Source organism: Panthera tigris, chromosome D3 (assembly GCF_018350195.1).
Source record: "Panthera tigris isolate Pti1 chromosome D3, P.tigris_Pti1_mat1.1, whole genome shotgun sequence".
Classification (NCBI taxonomy): domain Eukaryota; kingdom Metazoa; phylum Chordata; class Mammalia; order Carnivora; family Felidae; genus Panthera; species Panthera tigris.
Window position 1 is genome coordinate 38,808,893 of NC_056671.1, and position 24,399 is coordinate 38,833,291.

At 44.0% G+C, this 24,399-nt stretch overlaps 1 protein-coding gene across 3 annotated transcripts; it reads left to right on the forward strand.

The window, feature by feature from the left end:
* The first annotated feature begins 7,152 nt into the window (after nt 1–7,152).
* Nucleotides 7,153–14,179, forward strand: ZBTB14 (zinc finger and BTB domain containing 14). Of its 3 annotated transcripts, none has more exons than XM_042962650.1 (3): nt 7,153–7,240; nt 9,653–9,736; nt 10,938–14,179. In XM_042962650.1, the coding sequence occupies exons 2-3, from the start codon at nt 9,734–9,736 to the stop codon at nt 12,282–12,284; spliced, it is 1,350 nt and encodes a 449-aa protein (XP_042818584.1). In that variant the 5' UTR covers nt 7,153–7,240; nt 9,653–9,733; the 3' UTR covers nt 12,285–14,179. The 3 variants fall into 3 exon arrangements, with proteins under 3 accessions (XP_042818584.1, XP_042818585.1, XP_007089547.1); XM_042962651.1 differs by having other exon boundaries at nt 7,199–7,240; nt 9,469–9,736; XM_007089485.3 differs by lacking the exon at nt 7,153–7,240 and adding an exon at nt 8,237–8,996.
* The last annotated feature ends 10,220 nt before the right edge of the window (nt 14,180–24,399 follow it).

Here is a 24,399-nt window from a genome sequence, read left to right on the forward strand (position 1 = left end):
TCTTCTAGGATTTTTATGGTTTCAGGTCTCACATTTAGGTCTGTAACCCATTTTGAATTTATTTTTTGTGGATGGTGTAAGAAAGTGGTCCAGTTTCTTTCTTTTGTTTACTGCTGTCCACTTTTCCCAACACTGTTTATTGAAGAGACTGTCCTTTCCCCATTGGATATTCTTTCCTGCTTTTTTCAAAGATTAATTGACTGTATAGTTGTGGGATTATTTCTGGGTTTTCTATTCAGTTCCATCGATCCATGTGTCTATTTTTGTGCCAGTACCATACTTTGTAAAATAATGTGAAGTCCAGAATTGTGATGCCTCCAGCTTTGGTATTTTGATAGGGATTGCATTAAATGTGTAGAATTCTTTGGGCAGTCTAGAAATTTTAGCAATACTTATTCTTCTAATCCATGAGCATGGAATGTCTTTCCATTTCTATGTGTCATCTTTAACTTATTTCATCAGTATTTTTAGTTTTCAGAGTACAGATCTTTCGCCTCTTTATATTTATTCCTTGGTGTCTTATTATTTTTGGTGTAGTTGTAAATGGGATTGTATTTTTAATTTCTCTTTCTACTACTTCATTCATTTGATGTATAGAAACGCAACAGATTCCTGTACATTGACTTTTGTATCCTGTGACTTTACTGAAGTTGTTTATCAGTTCTAGCAGAAAACTACCCCAATTTAGAGAAAGATAGAATCCCACAGATTCAAGCAGCTCAATGAATCCCAAATAGAATAAACTTAATGAACTCCATACCCAGAAATGCCTTAATCAAAATGCTAAATAAAAACTAAAACGAAGAAAAAATCTTGAAAGCAGTCAAAGAAAAAAAAATTACCTGTACAGAAAAACGGTCTGTTTTGAAATAATACACTATTTCCAGAGAGTGGTTAAGATAGTACAGAATGGTCCCATAAAGAGTTCACCCAGCTCCTTCTGATGTTAACCCAAGAAGATCATGAAGGAACCCTCTGGATGACCAGATTTCAGAGAAAGGAGACGCAACGGGCTATCTTGCCATGGGGATCCAGGGTCTGGTGTCCCGGTAGACCTGATGCTTCTTCAGATTCAAACCCGCACTGGGGGGATCCCTCTGTTCAGCCAACCCCATCCTTATACAGGGGTTCCTCCACAAATATAAGGCACACTTGTGCTTGTGCACCTTGCCCTAGCAGATATTCAGAACTTTTTCTTGACTTAACTCTCCCACCTCAAAGAGGAGCTGCTGGCCCAGACTCTTCCTTCGGAGTTCAGATGTGACAGAGAAGTCTTAGGGGGCAGTTTCCGAGAAGAGAATACCCTGTTATGTCCTTCTTCTAGAAAGTGAGAACAAACCTCTCCAGAAATTCATCCCGCCAAGCGACTTCCCTGGCCAGCACGTCTGAAATTAGCAACAAGAAATGTCTAAAGAAAGTGCTGGATTCAATCTTCTGTCCACAAAACCAGAAAACGGAAGTAAATCACATCTTAAGTAGACCCTATCTTCCCAAATGCATACTTCTGAAGATATAGAACAAAAACAAGGTACTTTTCCCCCTTTCTACTAAAGTAACTTTGCTTTTTTGTCTCTTCGTTTTATTGCTATTAATTAAGGGACTATTCAAGGCCTAAATGGAAGTTTGATATAATTATACTTCTTAGAATAATGTTCTATATTTGAATGTGACTCTTATAAATTAATTGCTCCCATTTTATTCCATTTGTAGGTAATGTAATTACAGTATTTTTTTTTCTTAAGGAGACAACTAAAATAATCCAGAAACATAGCAATAATATTTCTTTCTTTCCATTAAATTTTTTTAAGGTTTATTTATTTATTTATTTATTTATTTTTAAAAATTTTTTTAACATTTATTTATTTTTGAGACCGAGAGAGAGAGAGAGCATGAACAGGGGAGGGTCAGAGAAAGAGGGACACACAGAATCTGAAACAGGCTCCAGGCTCTGAGCTGTCAGCACAGAGCCCGACGCGGGGCTCAAACCCACGGACTGTGAGATCATGACCTGAGCCGAAGTCGGACGCTTAACCGACTGAGCCACCCAGGCACCCCTAAGGTTTATTTATTTTTGAGAGAGAGAGAGAGAGAGAGAGAGAGGGAGAGAGGGCCAGAGCACAAATGGGGGAGGGGCAGAGAGAGAGGGAGACACAGATCCAAAGCAGACTCCAGGCTCCAAACTGTCAGCACAGAGCCCGATGTGGGGCTCAAACCCATGAACTGCAAGATCATGACCTGAGCCGAAGTTGGATGGTTAATCGACTGAGCCACCCAGCCACCCCTCCTTCTTCTAAAATAAGTTTGAGTTTGGGGGCACCTGAGTGGCTCAGTCGGTTAAGCATCCAACTTTGCCTCAGGTCACAATCCCGTGGTTGGTGAGTTTGAGCCCCATGTCAGGCTCTGTGCTGACTGCTCAGAGCCTGGAGCCTCCTTCAGATTCTGTGTCTCCCTCTCTCTGCCCCTCCCCTGCTGATGCTCTGTCTCTCTTTCTCTCCCCAAAATAAACATTAAAAAAAAAATTTTTTTTAAATAAGTTTGTTTTTCCTTTTTCTGTTCCACTGCTATTATTTAAGTACCTATTGAATAGCTCCAATGAAACTTCTTAGGATGATGTTTTACAAATGTATATTCTGTAAATGTGAGTCTTATTAGTAATTTGTTTTCTTTTCATTTGGTTTTTAGATACTGTATAGTATTTTCATTGTGGTTAATCAACAAGTTTCTTCTACTGATCCAGAAACAGCAAGCATACAGCAGCTCAAATGCAAGTTTGACTGAAATTATACTACTTAGGATAGTGTTTAATAAATGTATTTTATTTAAAAGTAAATTTCACGGGGTGCCTGGGTGGCTCAGTCGGTTAAGCCTCCGACTCTTGATTTTGGCTCAGTTCATGATCTCAAGGTTCCTGAGATTGAGCCCCATTTAGGGCTCTGTGCTTACTGGGGGGAGCCTGTTTGAAATTCTCTCTCCCTCTCTCTCTGCTCCTCCCCAGCTTTCTCTCAAAAATAAACATGTTTATTTTTGAGAGACAGCTAGATAGAAGTGAGTAGAAGAGGGGCAGAGAGAGAAAGAGAGACAGAATCCGAAGAAGGCTCTGGGCTCTGAGCTGCCAGCACAGAGCCCGACGCGGGGCTTGAACCCACAAACTGTGAGATCGTGACCTGAGCCCAAGTCACAGTTGGGCGCTTAACCAACTGAGCCACCCAGGCGCCCCAATAAACATTTTTTTTTAAGTAAATGTCATGAGTAAATTGTTAACTTTTTTTTCCTATTGCTAGATAACGAAGGCTAGTATTTCACTTGATTGTATTTAAAACATTCCCCACGACCTAAACTATGGCAAGAGTTTTACATGAGTGGTCTCACCATTGGAGGTATTTGAAATTCAAAGTCCATGTCTGCGTTCCATGGGCCTAATCTATTCTAGTCGTGAGACTAATAAATTCACCTAAGTAAATGTTAGTTTAAAAGAAAAACCCTCTGATGGCTCTCACTGTGCTTAGCGTAAAAGCCAAACCCCTCACTGCAGCTGCAAGTTCCTGAACGTGCTGGGCCCTGCCGTTCCCACTGACCCAGGCCATGCTCACTGTGCTCCCGTCTGCAGGACAGAGTGACTGGCACTCTGTCAGAGCCTCAGGCACACCTAGCTCCTTCCACCTGCTCGTTCATAGTGTTCCCCCTGTGCCCGAAATGCTATCTCCCCTCTTTGCCTATCCTTCATCCTTCAGACCTTAAATGTGTATCTTTCCAGATACTTTTATTGATTTCTCAGTCAAAATTAATTCTTTTCCATCACATCTTATGCTTTTTAACTTATTAAAGCATGCGTTACAATGTGCAGTTGTATAATTATGCATGTGATTATTTGTTGAATGTGTGTATTCCTACCTCTGTGTTATTAGGGATTGGATATATTTATTGTTCATTTACTGTAGCCAGTGTTCTCAGAGCAATGAGGGCAGGTTGCTTATTGGCCCCTGATGGGACATTCTTCCTTGTGTAGGCATATGAGGTGTTGCTGGGATAACAAATCACAAAACACAATCTCCCAGGGATTTACAAAAACAAGTGTTTATTTCTCACTCATGGATCTGCGGATCAGCCTGGGCTTGCCCGGGCTCAGGTTCTGGATCGGCTTCATTCTCCCAGGTGTGCCTGTCATTGAGGGGCCCAGGCTGTAGAGGCAGTAGCATCGTGGGCATGGTCCTCTCACTGTGGACCACACAAGCACAGGAGTCAAAGCAAAACACACACTGCTTCTCCCAGCCTCTGCTCCAAACTCATTCTCTTGTCTGCCCATCTTCCACTGGTCAAAACCAGTCAGAGGGCCCAAGGTCGGTGTGATAGAGAAATCAGCCTCCCCCCCCCCCCCGCCCCGACTGTGAGAACCCCAATGATTTAACACTTCCAAAGGTCTCTGGGAGCTGCTCCATCACCACCCTAGGCCCCGGCACCTTGAATTCCATACCACAGACCCCATACATCAGGCCTCACAGTTCTTAGAAGCAGGCTCCACTCAGGAGGAGTCTGTGGGCATTCCAGGGGAGACATAAGGGGCTCCCAGCCAAGTACTTGGACAGAGAAGTCCACACAGAGTGATAGTAGGAGAGAGAGATTTCCTTCAAGGGCCTCAGGTTGGTGCATTTCAGGAAGGCCCTCACCTCCCCCTCCCCATCAGTCCCACAATGCGCCCTTGTAACTCTCCTTGGTATCGAGTTCTGGGTTGTCACTTATCTGTCACCAAAATTTATCGAGGGCCTAATGGGTGCTGCACAATGCCGAGTTAAGGCTGGTGACCAGGCAAAGTGCCAGGTCCGGGTCAGGCCCTTCCTGTATGGTTTCCCAATCCTTCCCTCTGCCTTCCCATGGAGTTGCCCTTTTAATTTAGCCTCAGACCCGTGATCCTCATGAAGCAAGGAACAGATGGGCAGAGCCCATAAAACGAATGAGACAAGAGGGTTAATTGACGCCTAGATGTCAGGAATCTGCCACTTGGGAAGTGCAGTCTAGTGCTTGAGATCTCTTCCGAACTATTTTCATTTCCTCAGATGAGTCCGGTGCTGGGAAGACTTTACCTAGCCGTACGCAAACAGACTGTCTTTACATAGGAGGCAGACCAACACACGCAGACTGAGTTCGTGAACCTCGGCAAGTACGTGGTATGGAAGAATGGGGAACGGTAGCAGACGATGAACCATAAGTGCTAGCCACGCCCACCACTGGTACAGGCAGTCGCAACCTTGTTGCTTGATAGCATAGCCCTATGATACAGTACTATTATCATCCCCTTTAAATACAAAACAGGATTGAAGCGTAATCTTAAAATCTGTGTAAATAGGAATAAACAGGCCCAGCCGTGGCGTTAGGCTACATAGGGATCCGGAGCCAGCATGAACTTCGGCCGTTCCGGTCCTGCCCCGCCACTTAACCCCACTCTCTATGGAGAGAGGGCAGGTCACTTAACATCATGGAGCTAATATTTGAGCTAGGCGCTTAACCAAGCGTTATTTCATTTAATCCGTGCAACTGCTCTAATAGGTGCTTCCTTTATCTCCATTTCAGAGAATAAGAAGGTGAGGTTTAGAGAAGCTAAACAATGTACCTAATATTGGAACTGGATGTCTGACCCCTAAAACTGGTCTATGCTGTCCTTTTTCATTCAGCAGACCTCCTAAATGCCATGCTTTTGTGAACATCAAAAAGGATGTGCATAAAATTATCTATCGTTCAGAACATTGAAACGCATGTCAAATATTATAAAATCCACTGAAACCCTCTAGAATTTCTTTAGAATTGAACACAGCCAATGATATTATTTCTTAAATGTTTGCTATGTAATCATCACACAAGCCCGAGAGGAAGGTCCTATTCTAATTTTTAGATGTCAAATCATGCGTGCTTTTGTGAAACGCTGTTAAAGCAGGTATGATAAAGCAGCATAAGCAACTCCAAGGACATGCGGTAGTGCTGTCCCGCTTCCTATGTTTGGGTGAAGAGAAAACCTCAGGAGCGGAAGGGACTTCCCAGGTCCCCATATGCCAGACACAAGCCCAGCCACACCATCAGAAGGAACAAGACATACTTTGAACACTAACAGAGCCATTACTTTTGCTGAACAGGGATGTTAAGAACAGTGCTGTTCTCAGAGTTCTCTGAGGAAGCTTCAAATGAAATTAAGTCCAATCTCACTACTGCCACAAAAGAGCGAGGGCCTCCAGCCCCCGAGATTTCAGAGTGTTCGGGTAAATGCGGGAGCGGGGGCACAGGTTTGGCTGGATCCAGAGCTTTATGGGTGTTCCCTTTCTCCTGGGTGACTCGGGTCACCCCTCACATTCCAAATGAAAGATGTCATTTTATTCATTTGCTTTGCTAACGTTTGTCGAGCGCCTATCATTCTCCCAATACACACAAGACACCAGCAACACCAGCCAAGACACAACGTCCGAAACCTCGTGTCCGAGCCTCTGCCAGTGTGCGCGAAGGGCTAAGGTGCCCGGAACCCCCACGCTGGAGCCGTGGGCGAGCCCCGCAGGCGCAGCGCCCGACCTGCGCGCGCCCGAGGGCGGCACTGCCCCACGAACATGCACACGCACGGGAGCGCCGCGCTCCCGCGTCCCCGGCGCAGCGCCGGCGGCGGGCGCGGGCGGGAGCCCAGGAGTCTGGGCGGGAGGCGGGAGCACCAGGCAGGGCGGGTGCCCGCGAGCGGCGCTCGTGCTTACGCTCGTCTGCTCACGAAGCCCCGCCCCCGCCCCGCCCACCCCTTCTCCCGCGCGCGGGCTCCGCGCGCCCCAAGCCGCGCGCGTGCGCGCGCGTGCGCAGGCCAGGGCCCTCCGGGGGCGGCCCCGTAGACTCCATCCTAAAGCGTCGCAAGGTCCCGGATTAACCCTTTCCTTGTAGGCCCATTTAGAGGCCCTGTCGGGTTCCGTGCCTGCGCAAGCCGGTGGCGCGCCTTCCCCCCAGCCCGCACCGCGCATGCACGGGAAGGGGGGGGTGCCGGTGGGGGTGTTCACGGCCGGCTAGACATTCTGTGCTCGTGCAGGAGGAGGGCTGCTACCATCAGGGACGTGCACGATTCCCTCCCACCCCGCCCCCTCCCCAAACTCCAAAAAAAAAAAAAAAATTCAAAATACACTGCCACCCACCGTGCCCCCGCGCCCCGCGTCCAACCCGTCCCCGGCCTGCGTGCAGTGAGCGCGGGGAGCCCACGGCGAGTGTCTGTGGCTGTGCCAGGCTGCAGGTAAGCGCGGGCCGGGGGTGCGGAAGGGGCCCGGGCCATCCGCGAGGCGGCCGCGGGGGCGCGGGGGCGGCCGGCCGCCGGCGCGGCGGGGCGGCCCGGAAGAAGCGCGTTCTCGCCGAGCTCTGGGGCACCAGCCAGTTCCAGGATGTGCGGGCGGCCGCTGGCGGCGCGATGCGAGCGGCGCCGGGCGTGGGCCGGGGCCGGGCCGGGCGAAGGGACCGGGCGCCCTAGGGACCGCGCAGGCCGGCGAGCGGGCTCCGGTAGCGGCCGGGCGGCGGCGGCGGCGGCGGCCCCGCGCGCGCGCTCGCCGAGTCTCGGCGGCGGAGTTCATGGCCGCCCCCGCTCGCACCGCCGCAGTGCACCGCGGTGGGGGTGGGGGTGGGGACGGCTCAGAGCCCGGCGCGGAGCGCGGCCCGCCGGGCGCCGCCCCTACGAGCCGCGGGCCCCGCCGCGCCGCCCCCAGCTGCCTGCCGCGGAGGGGGCCGGGACCCCCGCGCACGCACTCCCGGGTGCGCCCGCGGAGCTTGGAAGCCGGCCGCGCGCCGCCCCCGCCCCCGGCCGCGGGAGGGCGGGGGAGGGCCCGGCGCGAGCCGGCCGGGGAGTGCGCGGGGCGCGAGCTCCGGGCTCGCGGGGCGCGGCGCGGGGCTGCGGAGCCGGGCTGCACGCCCGCTCCCGCTCCCGCTCGCCGCCGCCGGCCCTCCCTCTTGGGCGCGGAGCCGCGGCCCCCAGCCTGCTCTGGACTGCGATTTTGAAAGGGAAAGTGGCTCTTTCACCTCCCGGCTGCGAGGCGGGGAGCTTTTGTTTAGGAAGGGATGCAAAGGGCCTTATCCGACCCCCCACCTCCCGGGCCGAAAGGGACGAGAGCGAGGCCTGAGAGGCTCCGAAGTCCTCTTGGGTCTTGCGCTTCGTTCCCTGCTTCCTCCCCATCCCGAAGTTGCGAGCTTTCAACCGGGAAGTCGCGCCGCCGCCATTGTCGCGGCTGCTCCGGGGTAGGGGAGGCGGCTGCCGCTGCTTATGTAAGTTTGACTTTGCTGGAGCCCCTGCTCCCTGCTGTCTAACGGCGGCCCAGCGCGCCAGCGGTTTGGAGAACCACAATAAAGGGGCAGCTTTGTTTGGAGGTGTAGTTGGGGCTACAGCTTTCCCTGCACCTACACAAATACCGGCAACGGCCGTCTTTCAGTTTAACTCACCTGAACTTAGCAACTGGAACGTCTCAGCAGAAAGTAATGGTCCTCGGCGATCTTGCGAGAGAGTGGGGACCAAATATCACACTGCACCCTCCATCCCACCAAATTCAGCACCGTGGTGTGTCGCCATGGGTACTGCAGGGCCACTCCTCTCCCTAGTCCCATGCACTTTTATCCCACAAGCCTTAGGGAGAGTTACAACAGTGGGAAGCGAATAGGTAGGAAGGTTTTGCGTGGCTGTCTTCCCTTGGAGATGACTGCAGGCCGAGGTGCATCGAAGGGACTGGCGGGGTCCGCAGCTATTAGTAATGTTGCCCAGCTCTCACAGTGTGCAGATGAGAAACCCCCTGCTACTTTAGGCAGCTTAGGGGTGTGTTTGTTTTTCTGGAGAGGGAACTTGGGAGGGTTTTCAGAATGTTGGTCTCTAAGTTCGGTTCTTGCACCACAATTTTTGTGGAAGAATATTGCAGCTCAGTCCTTGGTTCTACCACACCGAAGTTTGCGTGCTCACTGTTCAGTCGAGGAAAGATGTTTTTCAGAATATTGGTCTGCAGGATGGAGTCCCTCTGGTAAGAGTTAAAACCCCCTAAATGCTAGAATTTTTTCAGTCTCCCAGTAGGGATAGAGGTGAAAACACCAGGATTTCTCAGTTACAACAATAAACAGCAGTGTAGTTTAAGTGGTAGGTGCACATCACATAGAAGCGTGGAAAGAAGAAAGCAGCTACTGTTCTCTCTCCTCCAAGGTTAATTGTGGGGTATGGGCACGTCTATGACTTTATATTGATTTTTAAAACGTACACACTATATGCTTCTATGAGCCTAGAAATAAAGGTGGAGGGCTACATGCCCAAGCAGGAAATGGTGGGGGTAGGGGATACTTACTGGCTTTTTCTGTATCTGTGTAGCTATCAACCTCTGTGCAAATCTGGGCATGGGCTTTGTTAGGACTTCCTTAGTGGTTCTCCAACCCATTCCTCTAATCCCAGTGTACCGCCCCAAGTGCCACAGCCTTTATCTGTTCTCATTCATATCTGTTCAGAGCTGGACCTGATGCTGCCAGTCACCCTCCTCTCTGTTCCCAACCTGAAAATGGGTACATGTGCAAGTGGCAGGACGAGAAAGGAAAGTTTATTTTTAAAAATCAATTCTTGAAAATATTCTTGTTTAGAATTTGGGATGGGGGAAGGTCCTACCTTATTCTTGTTTGTCCTTTTCTCTTATAGGACTGGCGCATCCCTGATCAGAGTTATTCTGATCTGAAGAATTTGGTGTTTGAAGCATTAAGATAATAGCCTGAGTTGTTCATGGTAACTATAACTCTGGATATTAAATCTTGAAAATATGGTTTGGTGTTTGCTTTAAAAAACACAGTGTGTATAACGTATACAACATATAACGTATATGCACAGTAACATATGTGCACAGTATGATATATATATATACGTATCGGTTATGCATTAGAACTTCTGTTTCTTTGGGGAGAATGCTTTGTTAAATAAAAGGAAAACAATGTTTCAAAAAGAAATCATACAGAACACATTCTTTTAAAAAGATAATTCTTTAGAACGGTCTTTTGCGCCAGATGTCTCGTGCCAGTTCAGAAGTTTTTTAGCTTATAAAATACAGCACTTGCCAAGCACATCCAGTCCCGATGACGCTTTCGTCCGGATGGCAGATAGATTGGCATCCAGGTGGACTGAAGACACTTATCACTGTCCTCCCAAATGCCATCTGATTGTCTGAGGGTCATATTAAACCATAACCCTCATTCAGAAGTAGCCCAAGGCCGGTGAGGAAAAAACCCCAGAAGACAACACTAAGTGGGATGTTTTGGCAATGATATCTCTTTCTGGTTCTACGGGAGTGATGCATCTCTTCTGTCCAGGAAGTAGAACACTGGGTGCTGTTAGTTGCTTCACGGAATTAGAGTAGACACGACAGGAGTAGAGGCTCTTGGCCTCGCACCTCTTTCTTAAACCTTGAGGTTATTTGTTGTCATTACCTCTCGTTGTCAGAAGCACAAGTTTTGGAGTAGGTTGCCTGGATTGGAGTCCCAGCTCTCCAGTAAATAACCAGAGTATTGAGCAGGTTCCTAAAGTCATGTATAAAGCGGGGGGGGGGGGGGGGGGGGGGGGGTGGGGGGGGGGGTGGTGGCGGGTAGGAATGCCTGTGTCCTAAGGTTATTTAATCAGTACATTTGTGAAGGCACGCAAAGCACACAGAACAGGGTCTAGCATGTATTACGTGCCCACTCAAAGTGGCTGTTATTATTACTAAACAAATACTTTTTAAACTGAAGATGAATAGAAGTGACAACATGGCCATCCCCAAGCTGGGATGGATATCCCAGTCTTTCGTACTCCTGTTCTTGAACCACTCCTAACATTGACTTTCTGAAATTGCTAGCTACTGAAAATTCATAAGGAAATGAAAGCCCACCTGTGTTTTGTATGTGGAAAAAGTATTGGTCGTAAATCTGAAACTCTGTTTTTAACAATTTTTTTGCAGGAGTTTTTCATCAGTATGTCTGAAACCATTAAATATAATGACGACGATCATAAAACTCTGTTTCTGAAAACACTAAACGAACAACGCCTGGAAGGAGAATTCTGTGATATCGCCATTGTGGTCGAAGATGTGAAATTCCGAGCACACAGGTGTGTTCTTGCCGCCTGCAGCACCTACTTTAAGAAGCTTTTCAAGAAGCTTGAGGTTGATAGCTCTTCGGTAATAGAAATAGATTTTCTTCGTTCTGATATATTCGAAGAGGTCCTGAACTACATGTACACAGCAAAGATTTCTGTGAAAAAAGAAGATGTCAACCTAATGATGTCATCGGGTCAGATTCTTGGTATCCGGTTTTTGGATAAACTCTGTACTCAGAAGCGTGATGTCTCCAGTCCCGATGAAAACAACGGCCAGTCAAAGAGTAAGTATTGCCTCAAAATAAATCGCCCCATTGGAGATGCTGCTGACACTCAGGATGATGACGTGGAAGAAATTGGAGACCAGGATGACAGTCCTTCCGATGACACGGTAGAAGGCACCCCCCCGAGTCAGGAGGACGGCAAGTCGCCGACGACAACGCTCAGGGTTCAGGAAGCAATCTTAAAAGAGCTGGGGAGTGAGGAAGTCCGGAAAGTAAATTGCTACGGGCAGGAGGTAGAATCCATGGAGACCCCGGAATCGAAAGATTTGGGGTCCCAGACTCCTCAAGCCTTAACATTTAACGACGGAATGAGTGAAGTGAAGGATGAACAGACGCCAGGCTGGACAACAGCTGCCAGTGACATGAAGTTCGAGTACTTACTCTATGGCCACCATCGGGAGCAGATAGCCTGCCAGGCGTGCGGTAAGACATTCTCTGACGAAGGCAGGTTGAGGAAGCATGAGAAACTCCACACGGCAGACAGGCCGTTTGTCTGTGAAATGTGCACAAAAGGTTTTACCACACAGGCCCACCTGAAAGAACACCTAAAAATCCACACAGGGTACAAACCCTACAGTTGCGAGGTGTGTGGAAAATCATTTATCCGCGCCCCAGACTTAAAGAAGCACGAGAGAGTTCACAGTAACGAGAGACCTTTTGCGTGCCACATGTGTGACAAAGCCTTCAAACACAAGTCCCACCTCAAAGACCACGAACGAAGACACAGAGGGGAGAAGCCCTTTGTATGTGGCTCTTGCACCAAGGCATTTGCCAAGGCGTCTGATCTGAAAAGGCACGAGAACAATATGCACAGTGAAAGGAAGCAGGTGACCCCCAGTGCCATCCAGAGCGAGACAGAACAGTTGCAGGCAGCAGCGATGGCCGCTGAAGCCGAGCAGCAGTTGGAAACGATAGCCTGTAGCTAGAGGTGATGGGACAGGACCCCGCTTCGCCTGAGCCCCGGAGACTGAGACTGCATTGTTCGTCATACATGAACGCCAGTCGCTGTATTTTTGTGGAAACTTACGGAGCATTGTACTCGCTGGACTTAAGGCAGTGCTTGGTTAGGTAGTTTTAAAACTTTGCAAGGAAGTCAGGTTCCTTGGTTCCGACCAAACAGTGTCACTGTCCTGTCTGGTGTCTGGTAGTAATGTTGCCAGTAAGTCCCCCTCCCTCTTTTTTATGATTTTAATTTGAGAACTCCTGTGTCCAGTCCAGAAGTAGGAGACTTCTATTCCATTTTTAATTCCTCTCGACACTTGCTGCGCTGGTGAGTGTATTGCACAGAGTGATAATTGAGTAAATTGATTTCCTGATCATCACGCTTATTTGTGACTTCACAGTCAAAACAGCCTTTTTAATAACTTAATAAGAGTACGTCATGTAGATGCAGAAAATACTGGTGGGTGGTTGACCAAGAACACCGCGTGGATACGAACACAAGTTCCAGAAGTGCAGAATGGCATTAGATTTGTATTCGGTTTGTTAATTTTATATCACTGTTTTTCACTATTTTTGTGGACAAATGATGGTTGCTTTGCTAAAATGTTTCTTCATTTTGATTGCCCGTACTTCCCCCAAAAGATGTAGTCACAAGTCCCGAACACGAGGCTGAGCAAACCCACAGGGATGATGGTGGTCTGGGGGCTGAGTTCTTTTTGTTCCTCTCTTTTGGGGCATTGTCACTCGGCGGCAGATGTGGTTTGTGGGGTAGACCAGTTATTAGAGGGATAGCAAAGGGGGAATAGGAACCTGCTCTCAGGGACAAGGTTTTCATGTTTGCAACAATTCCAAGATTTTCTAGATCAAAATAATTCTCAATTGATTTTTGAACTTGGATTTTTATTTAGGATCAAATTAGGACAAGAACAGGTATGCTTCTTCGGATACATTTGTGTCACTTAAGAGAATGTCATCAAGCGTTTGGGCTCTCTGCAGCACGTGATTTATAGGAGATGTAATATCGTTACTTAAATTAATAAATTGAAAATCTTTTAAGTGTGTAAATAGTGTAGAAGTGTTGGTCTTATGTATTTCAAGTAAAAGTAGACAGCTGCACTTTTTTTTTTTTTTTTGCACATTGGATTAAAATAACTTTCATAAGCAGCAAACATCAGTCTCTTTTTTAACCAATATTAAAGACTATCAGACCAAATTTTTATTTTTTTGAAGTATATTTCATCATTGGTGGTTACAGTTTTAAGTAGAATTTGGTTGCCATTTCATAGTCATAAACAGAATTATAAACACTGTTCCAATTTTGGTGTATGAAAACTTTTTTTTTTTAACCGTTTCTTTAGGAATATATTGAAATGCCAAAATAGTTTGAATTATGTTCTGTAATAAAGTATTAGTCAATTATTTTAGAATGTACAATTTTAGGAAAATGTCATTTTTCAAAATTTATTTTTGATTCCTAGAACTTTTTTCCTCAAGATACATTAAAGTAATTTCATTTCATGCTTGTTGCATTAACACCTGTAATTGCTGTTACAGGAGAAATTTTATTTTTTAACTTGATGTATATGTTGTGCCCAAGATCATAGGATGGAGATGCTACCTTTTAAAGAAAGTTATTTATTGGTAAAATGTTTAGTTTAAAATTAATTTAATCTTCTTTCTTAAAAGTCGTTTATTCTGTCCGAAAAGTAGTGTTGTCACTGTGTTTATATGCTGTTAGTGGAAGGGGAACTGATTGGCGCTCCTTGGCTGTTTTAACCAAAGCAGAGGAAAAATAATTTAACGTCTTGTCGATAGCTACTGCAACAAACCATTTTTGGGGGCTTCATTTTTGTATATAAAAGAAAATATACTTCCGTTATTCCTGTTTTCATTTTTTTCATAGCAACGTTTCACACACCCAGCTTTCTGCCGAAGCACATTTTCTATGCTATCTTCATCATGGTTTTACACAGAGTTGCAAGTTAAACACATGCTATTGATCCTCAGTGAAACCAGAGTCTCGGTGGTACCCCAAAAAAGCTTAATTTTCAGCACTTGATTTGTATTGTGCACATACCTATCATCTGTCCACTTTTGCATGAGAAATGAATTTGTGGTTTACCGTGGCTAACACCGGTTACGGGGTCTGTATGTGTGCTAGCATGCTTGTTCCCTTTGTTTTTTGGTGGCAGCAAAATCATGACGTGGAACCTTTCCTGTTCTCTGGTCTTTCAGACTGCCTCTCCCACCCAGCTAACTTGAGTGGTCCCCTGGATGGTGAAGCCTTCATGTTAGACCTCCAGTCACAGGGCGTTAATTCTGAAATATGCTGACCCTGAATCTGCGATGTGAGAGGAAAGGAGATTCTAAATGTTAATGTTACTACCTTTACATTATCTGAAAGTCAGCCACTTTTTTCCTTTTGTACAAAGAAAATGTCGGTAGGCTTGGTTTTAACTTTTATGCCAAGGTGCAGTGTATTGGCAGTGACAGAGAATTTTAGAAAATCTGAATTTTAGGGAATTGCCTGTCGATTAACTTCATGAATTTGGGATTGTTAGAAATCGCAGAAGTCACCATCAAGTGAGCCAGATGCTAACAAATTCCTACTATTTTGTTGAAGAAAAAATTGAGGTGCACATTTATGCAGTCTCCAGCTCAATGGATTATGTTGTGCAAGGATAGCCGAGTCACTGGGAACCTGGAATTCATTTTCCTGAGTGATGCTGTTAGTGGTGACCAGTTCCCGGAGCAGCCATGAAAGCCTTCCCTGTAAGTGTGTTATAGGACTGGTATAATGTAAGGAGTTGAGGCTTCCAGGGAAGTGAATAATGGAGAACTCTCGCTTTCCTGTCATTTACCTTGAACCTCTACCTCCCTTTTCTCCGACGCCCAAACCTCCAACCCCCTCCCCACCGCCATGAATGGGAGACAAGACGGCAGGCTAGAGGCAAGGTGACCACTGACAACCATCGCAGAGGTGAGGGCCTTAGGTCATTCTGCGTCATTCTCATACTTCATGAGCACTTTAGTGATTGGCAGCTCCCCACCCCCCTCGTGATACACTGCCATTTTGAGATAGCCCTAACTGCTCATTGTTTTCTTGCATTTTGTCTTCATTGTAGCATACCCCCTTGTGACTGGGAATTTCTGCCTCTTGAAGCTATACACACTAAGTTTAATTCTTCATCTCTTTGATGACCCGAGATGTGTCAGGTAGTGTATCATTCATTGAACATCTGTTGAGCATCGTGTATGAGGCCCTGGGCTAGATCCTGGAGATACAAAGGCCGAAGAAATGTGGCTCCTGCCTAGCAGACTGTGCTTCCTTTCTCGGTCTTAAGTGTTCTTTTTTAAAAAATGAAGATGCCGTTTGGCCATCACCTATTATCCATGATTCCTTAGAGGTTGCCACGCTAATTTTATGTCAGGGCTTCTAGATGTAACTTATCTGGGTTATGACAGTTTTCAGCAGTGGTGTATGTTCATGATCTCTTCAAGAGAGATCATGAAAATTAGCAATATTCATGCAAATTTTTTCATCCTGATAAGGAAATGTGGTTTAGTGGAAAGACTTTTGGAAGCAAACTTGAATTGGATCCTGGTTCTGCTTAGAAATTAGATGGTGTAAATTTAGGCAAGTTCTTAACTGCCCCGAGCCTTAATTTAGTTTTGCCATTTCTAAAATAGGGATGGGGATTTCTGGTATACTGATATACTTTAGTTTTACTTTGTAGAAAGAATTTTATGTAAGATTAATGGAAATATTCTCAAAAGAAGAGCAAAGTGATTGAGTAAACTGGAATTCTGAAACTAAAAGGAAGACCAAGATTCCTGGGGTTGTGTCTTTGGGGGAGAAGGCTACACATCACCCTGGAACTCATACAGACTAGGAAGGAAAAGGTCGAGTGTCGTCTGAAATACGCTCAGTTTTAGAAAAGCAAATATCAACACGCTAGGAAACAAAAAATGAAGGTATATCACATGTGACGATTATATGTGATAACCAATATGAAATATCTAGCCTAGCCCCTACTGCTTTTTAGCTGCCCTGTAAATGTTCCCTTCTTCCCAAAGGACATCCTCATCAGAGAGGTAGAAGCAAAGTTGAAGTTCTCTTTTGGCTAACATCTGTCAGGTCTATAATCTTTAGCCCCAAGCTGTAGACCTAAACCTCACTTAGTCTTCTAAATTGGAAGTGTCTCCAGATGCACTTCTGTAAGCTTCAGTCCCTTCATGGCTCACTCATGTATTCATTTTAGAGTTGTCTTTGGTTTTGTAATCTCCCATCATTCATGTGGATCCTTGGATTGTGGCCAAATGTAAACCCTGGCCTCTGGATGGCTCCTTGCTTTCTGGGGGGCATATCTGATGGCAGGGTCAAAGCTGAAATTTGGAGAGCTGGCTCTCGAGTTTGAAATCACTTAATTTGTTTTAATTTTCTTTTTAAGTAAGCTTGATGCCCAACGTGGGGCTTAGAGATCCAGAGTCGCATGCTCCACCAAGCACTCTGAAATCACTTTATTTAATGTGTTGATTAAAGTGTATCGGTCAACAAATGCTTATTGAATGCCTTGTGTGTGCCAGGCACCGGAGCAGGCGCTAGGCCTACAACAGCACTGACCCTATTCCCGTATCACAGCTCACTCTTCAGGGGCGGGTTAAATGATTGCCTTTCTAAGTTTTATAGAATGTTACAAAGATTTACAAATAATTATCACACATATATAAAATGCTTTTTAAAAAAAGTCTGTGATACGTATTTTAATCCAGTTCTAGAACACACTTGAGAGAGTAATTAAGGGTTTTAGATAGTCACGAAATGTGTGGTTACCAAAAGGAGCATTCTCGAATGACTTTTTTGAATATACACTGGAAACGTATACTTGTTAAATATTACCATTTCCATGGAATGGTTCTCATTTTATCTCACTGGTAATTTTGGAAAGAGGAATGGTAATATGAGACTAAGGATGATATATTTCTTAAAAATCATGGATCCTGACATCAAGAAAGGATACTGATAGAAAGAAAATTAGAAGTATAAAAGAACAATAATCTGGGCTTCTAGCAGCTTTTAACAAGTATATTAATAACTCAGAAGGTCATAGTGAAGGCAGCTCATTGCGCAATACAGAATATGTTCAGCAGCAGCTCTGAAATGACAACACAGTCAGTAGGCATTCCCTTAGAGCCCACCAACAAGTTAAGGATGACGATGTGCAAAGCATAGGATAGCAAGTCAGCTAATGGAAACCGGAATAGAAAAGGTATTTCTTCTGTTGGTTTCAGATCACCATGAGATAGCCCATCATTCTGATGGAGTTCTGCAAAACCATCTTCTGTTATTAAACTTATTGGGAATGTAGTCATGTTCTGTTTTCAATCAGAGGGAAGAAGCCTCAGATGGATGATTCCTTTTTTTTTCCTTTTTAAATTTTTAATTATTTTTTATATGAAATTTATTGTCACATTGGTTTCCATACAACACCCAGTGCTCATCCCAACAGGTGGCCTCCTCAATGTCCATCACCCACTTTCCCCTCCCCCTCAACCCCCATCAACCCTTAGTTTGTTCTTAGTATTTAAGGGTCTCTTATGCTTTGTCTCCTTCCCTCACTGTAACTTTTTTTTTTCCCCCTTCCACTCCGCCCTGGTCTTCTGTTGAGTTTCTCAGGATCCATATATGAGTGAAAACATATCGTATCTGTCTTTCTCTGCCTGACTTATTTCATGTAGCATCACACTCTCCAGTTCCATCCATGTTGCTACAAATGGCCAGATTTGATTCTTTCTCATTGCCAAGTAGTATTCCATTGTACATATAAACCACAATTTCTGTATCCATTCATCAGTTGATGGACATTTAGGCTCGTTCCATAATTTGGCTGTTGTTGAAAGTGCTGCTATAAACATTGGGGTACAAGTGCCCCTATGCATCAGCACTCCTGTATCCCTCAGGTAAATTCCTAGCAGTGCTATTGCTGGGTCATAGGGTAGATCTATTTTTAATTTTCTGAGGAACCTCCACACTGTTTTCCAGAGTGGCTGCACCAGTTTGCATTCCCACCAACAGTGCAAGAGGGTTCCTGTTTTCTCCACATCCTCTCCAGCATCTATAGTCTCCTGATTTGTTCATTTTAGCCACTCTGACTGGCGTGAGGTGGTATCTGAGTGTGGTTTTGATTTGTATTTCCCTGATGAGGAGTGATGTTGAGCATCTTTTCATGTGCCCGTTGTCCATCTGGATGTCTTCTTTAGAAAACTGGCTATTCATGTCTTCTGCCTATTTCTTCACTGAATTATTTGTTTTTCGGGTGTGGAGTTTGGTGAGTTCTTTGTAGATTTTGGATACTAGCCCTTTGTCCGATATGTCATTTGCAAATATCTTTTCCCATTCCGTCGGTTGCCTTTGCAGTGCAGAAGCTTTTTATCTTGATGATGTCCCAATAGTTCATTTTTGCTTTTAATTTCCTTGCCTTCAGAGATGTGTCAAGTAAGAAATTGCTGTGGCTGAGGTCAGAGAGGTTTTCTCCTGCTTTCTCCTCTAGGGTTTTGATGGTTTCCTGTCTCACATCCAGGTCCTTTATCCATTTTGAGTTTATTTTTGTGAATGGTGTAAGAAAGCGGTCTAGTTTCATCCTTCTGCATGTTGCTGTTCAGTTCTCCCAGCACCATTTGTTAAAGAAACTGTCTTTTTTCCACTGGATATTCTTTCCTGTTTTGTCAAAGATGAGTTGGCCATACATTTGTGGGTCCAATTCTGTGGGTCCTATTCTATTCCATTGGTCTATGTGTCTGTTTTGTGCCAATACCATGCTGTCTTGATGATTACCGCTTTGTAGTAGAGGCTAAAGTCTGGGATTGTGATGCCTCCCACTTTGGTCTTCTTCAGTATTACTTTGGCTATTCGGGGTCTTTTGTGGTTCCATACGAATTTTATATGTATTCTTCCAATCCATGAGCACGGAATGCTTTTCCATTTCTTTGTATCTTCTTCAATTTCCTTCATAAGCTTTCTGTAGTTTTCAGCATACAGGTCTTTTAGATCTTTGGTTAGGTTTCTTCCTAGGTATTTTATGATTCTTGGTGCAGTTGTGAATGGGATCAGTTTCTTTATTTTTCTTTCTGTTGCTTCATTATTAGTGTATAAGAATGCAACCGATTTCTGTACATTAATTTTGTATCCTGCAACTTTGCTGAATTCATGTAACAGTTTTAGCAGACTTTTGGTGGAGTCTTTCGGGCTTTCCATGTAGAGCATCATGTCATCTGCAAAAAGTGAAAGCTTAACTTCATCTTTGTCAATTTTGATGCCTTTGATTTCCTTTTGTTGTCTGATTGCTGATGCCAGAACTTCCAACGCTATGTTAAACAACAGTGGTGAGAGTGGACATCCTGTCGTGTTCCTGATCTCAGGGGGAAAGCTCTCAGTTTTTCCCCATTGAGGGTGATATTAGCTGTGGGGTTTTCATAAATGGCTTTTATGATGTTTAAGTATGATCCTTCTATCCCGACTTTCTTGAGGGTTTTTATTAATAAAGGATGCTGAATTTTGTCAAATGCTTTTTCTGCGTCTATTGACAGGATCATATGGTTCTTTTCTTTTATTAATGTGATGTATCACATTGATTGATTTGCAAATATTGAACCAGGCCTGCAGCCCAGGAATGAATCCCACTTGATCATGGTGAATAATTCTTTTTAAATGCTGTTGAATTCCATTTGCTAGTATCTTATTGAGAATTTTTGCATCCATATTCATCAGGGATATTGGCCTCTTTTTTTGCTGGGTCTCTGTCTGGTTTGGGAATCAAAGTAATGCTGGATTCATAGAATGAGTCTGGAAGTTTTCCTTCCCTTTCTATTTTTTGGAACAGCTTGACAAGGATAGATATTATCTCTGCTTTAAATGTCTGGTAGAATTCCCCAGGGAAGCCATCTGGTCCTGGACTCTTATTTGTTGGGAGATTTTTGATAACTGATTCAATTTCTTCACTGGTTATGGGTCTGTTCAAATTTTCTATTTCTTCCTGTTTGAGTTTTGGGAGTGTGTGGGTGCTTAGGAATTTGTCCATTTCTTCCAGGTTGTCCAGTTTGTTGGCATATAATTTTTCATAGTATTCCCTGATAATTGCTTGTATTTCTGAGGGATTGGTTGTAATAATTCCATTTTCATTCATGATTTTGTCCATTTGGGTCATCTCCCTTTTCTTTTTGAGAAGCCTGGCTAGAGGTTTATCAATTTTGTTTATTTTTTCAAAAAACCAACTCTTGGTTTCAGTGATCTGCTCTACAGTTTTTTTAGATTCTATATTGTTTATTTCTGCTCTGATCTTTATTGTTTCTCTTCTTCTGCTGGGCTTTGGGTGTCTTTGCTTTTCTGCTTCTATTTCCTTTAGGTGTGCTGTTAGATTTTGTATTGGGGATTTTTCTTATCTCGAGATAGGCCTGGATTGCAATGTATTTTCCTCTCAGGACTGCCTTTGCTGCATCCCAAAGCGTTTGGATTGTTGTATTTTCATTTTCATTTGTTTCCATATATTTTTTAATTTCTTCTCTAATTGCCTGGTTGACCCATTCATTCTTTAGTAGGGTGTTCTTTAACCTCCATGCTTTTGGAGGTTTTCCAGACTTTCCTGTGGTTGATTTCAAGTTTCATAGCATTGAGGTCTGAAAGTGTGCATGGCGTGATCTCAATTCTTTTATACTTATGAAGGGCTGTTTTGTGACCCAGTATGTGATCTATCTTGGAGAATGTTCCATGTGCACTCGAGAAGAAAGTATATCTGTCACTTTGGGATGTAGAGTTCTAAATATATCTGTCAAGTCCATCTGATCCAATATATCATTCAGGGCCTTTGTTTCTTTATTTATACTCTGTCTATATGTTCTATCCATTATTGTAAATGGAGTATTAGAGTCTCCTGCAATTACCACATTCTTATCCATAAGGTTGCTTATGTTTGTGATTAATTGTTTTATATGTTTAGGGGCTTCCGTATTCGGTGCATAGACATTTATAATTGTTAGCTCTTCCTGATGGATAGACCCAGTAATTATTATATAATGCCCTTCTTCATCTCTTGTTACAGCCTTTAATTTAAAATCTAGTTTATCTGTATGGCTACTCCAGCTTTCTTTTGACTTCCAGTAGCATGATAAGTAGTTCTCCATCCCCCCACTTTCAATCTGAAGGTGTCCTCAGGTCTAAAATGAGTCTCTTGTAGACAGCAAATAGATGGGTCTTTTTTTTTTTTTAATTTTTTTTTCAAAGTTTTTTATTTATTTTTGGGACAGAGAGAGACAGAGCATGAATGGGGGAGGGGCAGAGAGAGAGGGAGACACAGAATCGGAAACAGGCTCCAGGCTCCGAGCCATCAGCCCAGAGCCCGACGCGGGGCTCGAACTCACGGACCGCGAGATCGTGACCTGGCTGAAGTCGGACGCCCAACCGACTGCGCCACCCAGGCGCCCCGGGTCTTGTTTTTTTTATCCGTTCTGATACCCTGTGTCTTTTGGTTGGACCATTTAGTCCATTACATTCAGTGTTATTATTGAAATATATGGGTTTACAGTCATTGTGATATCTGTAGGTTTCATGCTTGTAGTGGTGTCTCTGGTACTTTGTGGTCCTTGCAACATTTCACTCACAGAGTTCCCCTTAGGATCGCTTGTAGGGCTGGTTCAGTGGTGATGAATTCCTTCAGTTTTTGTTTGGGAAAACCTTTATCTCTCCTTCTATTCTGAATGACAGACTTGCTGGGTAAAGGATTCTTGGCTGCATGTTTTTTCTGTTCGTCACATTGAAGATTTCCTGAGATGGATGATTTCTGTAAGTGATTTGATGGCTCTGCTGGGTTTTTGTTTGTTTGCTTTTTGCTTCTACATCTCACTTTGAACTTCCATCACTAGATGGTCAAGAGAATCAGGAATTTACCAAAACCTAGCATATATTGAATATTTACCAGGTATCAGGCACTATATACACAATCTCTTTGTATGCTTTATGACCTCTCTGATATACATATTAGTACTGACAAAGACATCAAGATTCAAGTTAAAAATCCTGCCAGGGTCAAGTTGTTATCAGAGTCAGAGCAGAATATCAGGTCCATATGCCTCCAGATGGATGTGGCCCTGTGCACATCTTTACCAACATCAGTCTTCTGTTAGGGAGGTGAATGGAAGAGAGAGAGGGGCATTGATGCAAACAGCTTCCTTGGGTTTCTGTAATAAATTCGTCCCAATAATTTGACTTCTCAAGGACATTTCCCATGCAAAGGACCAAATACTAAACATTGTTTTACCCTGATTCAGATCTAGAGGCTGCCCCCACATAACAGAAGGCTGCAGATAGAATGTCATGGATGTTTTGCAGCACAGCACAAAGCTGCCCGTCGGCCTTCTACACAAGTTCCGTTATCTGGTGAGCTGGACAGACCACAGCAGGAAAAGGCCTTCCAGTTTGATGTCAAAATTAACTCCGTAAAAATGGTTATCTATGTTAGGAGATCCCACCTGCCTCTCCTTCCACCCCCTCTCTCTGAAAAGCTCTAGAAAGTTTTACTTCACATTCTAACTCTGCTTTTGAGCTATGTCACCACCTCAGGTTAGTTGCATAATCTTTCTCAATTTCTTCAGCCAAAGTACAAACGGTGAGTCCCTGCAGTTTATAGCACTCTTGTTTATTTCAAAAGATAAACTCGTTTTTTTCCATAAGTAATAGATAAGAAATTTAGCTTAAAAATGCTTTTCAAGATCAGATATAAATGATTTAAAATATCACTGACTTCAAACAGGGCGGCAGAGATGGTTGGAAGGTTAATAGTTGGGATTCTTAATTACACTTCATTTTTCTGCTGTTTACATAATTACATGTAAATAATGGGTAGGTGTGTGCGTGCTGTTTCTCTGAAAATTGTGAATGCTTTGGCTGTTTGGATTCTTCCCACAATCTTTCAGCTAATAAGAAACAGAAAATATTAATCAGACTGGAAAATTATGGGATCAGTTGGCCTGATCAGTGCCAACAAGATTATATTTAATAGTCTGGATACCCTAGAATAAAATATGGGCTTCAGAAGAGAGGAATGAGAACTGGTAGGGATGAATTAATTTTAGATGCTCTACAATTTATCATTATTTTCCCAAACTCACTTATGTGAATTTTGAGATCATAAGAGTTTTCTTATTTTTTTCAGTGATATTAATGCAGAGAAAGCAGTTTAAATTTGGTGATAGAGTTGAACTAGACCATATGCTAATTATTAATTATCAGTTATTAATGGGCATCAGATAGCTTTATAGTTCACAGTAATTAATTCACAATATTAAGAGGTAAATATCATTCTGGGCAAAAGTAAAATAGACTTAATCTAAATTCTTTGATTCTGCAAACTGCAGAGAGATTAATCTCTGAACTACAAGTGACCTGAAGTAGAATCATTAAATATATATACAGGATCTATTTAGTTTATACAAAGCTTTGGCTCTTTCTAAAACTTCCTAATATAAAAGAGTAAGATTTGAAAGATTGGATTTAAAACACTTAAAGTTTTTAATTTTTACTTTTTGTAAGTTCATTTGTTTTGAGAGAGAGAGAGAGTGTGAGCAGGGTAGGGACAGAGAGAGAGGGGAGAGAGAATCCCAAGCAGTGCAGAGCCCAATGTGGGGCTCAAACTCACAAACTGTGAGATCATGACTTGAGCCAAAACCAAGAGTCTAATGTTTAACAGACAGAGCCACCCAAATGTCCCATGGATTAAAATTTTTTTTAAGTTTATTTATTTTTGAGAGAGAGAGTGAGAAGGGAGGAGCAGAGAGAGAGGGAGACAGAATCTGAAGCAGCTGTGGGGCTTGAACTCAAGAGCTGTGAGATCATGACCTGAACTGAAGTCGGAGGCTTAACCGACTGAGCCACCCAGGTGCCCTTAGCGTCCATGGACTTAAAACTCTTGAGTTCCTAAAGTTTGTTGTTTCTTATTTTTACTCTCTATGAGGATCTACTAGTTATCTTCAAGTATTGTTTTTGCTCTTGGTCTGTATACAGCATCTGAATTTTTAGCTGGGGCACTGCACTTCTTTTTTTTTTTTAAG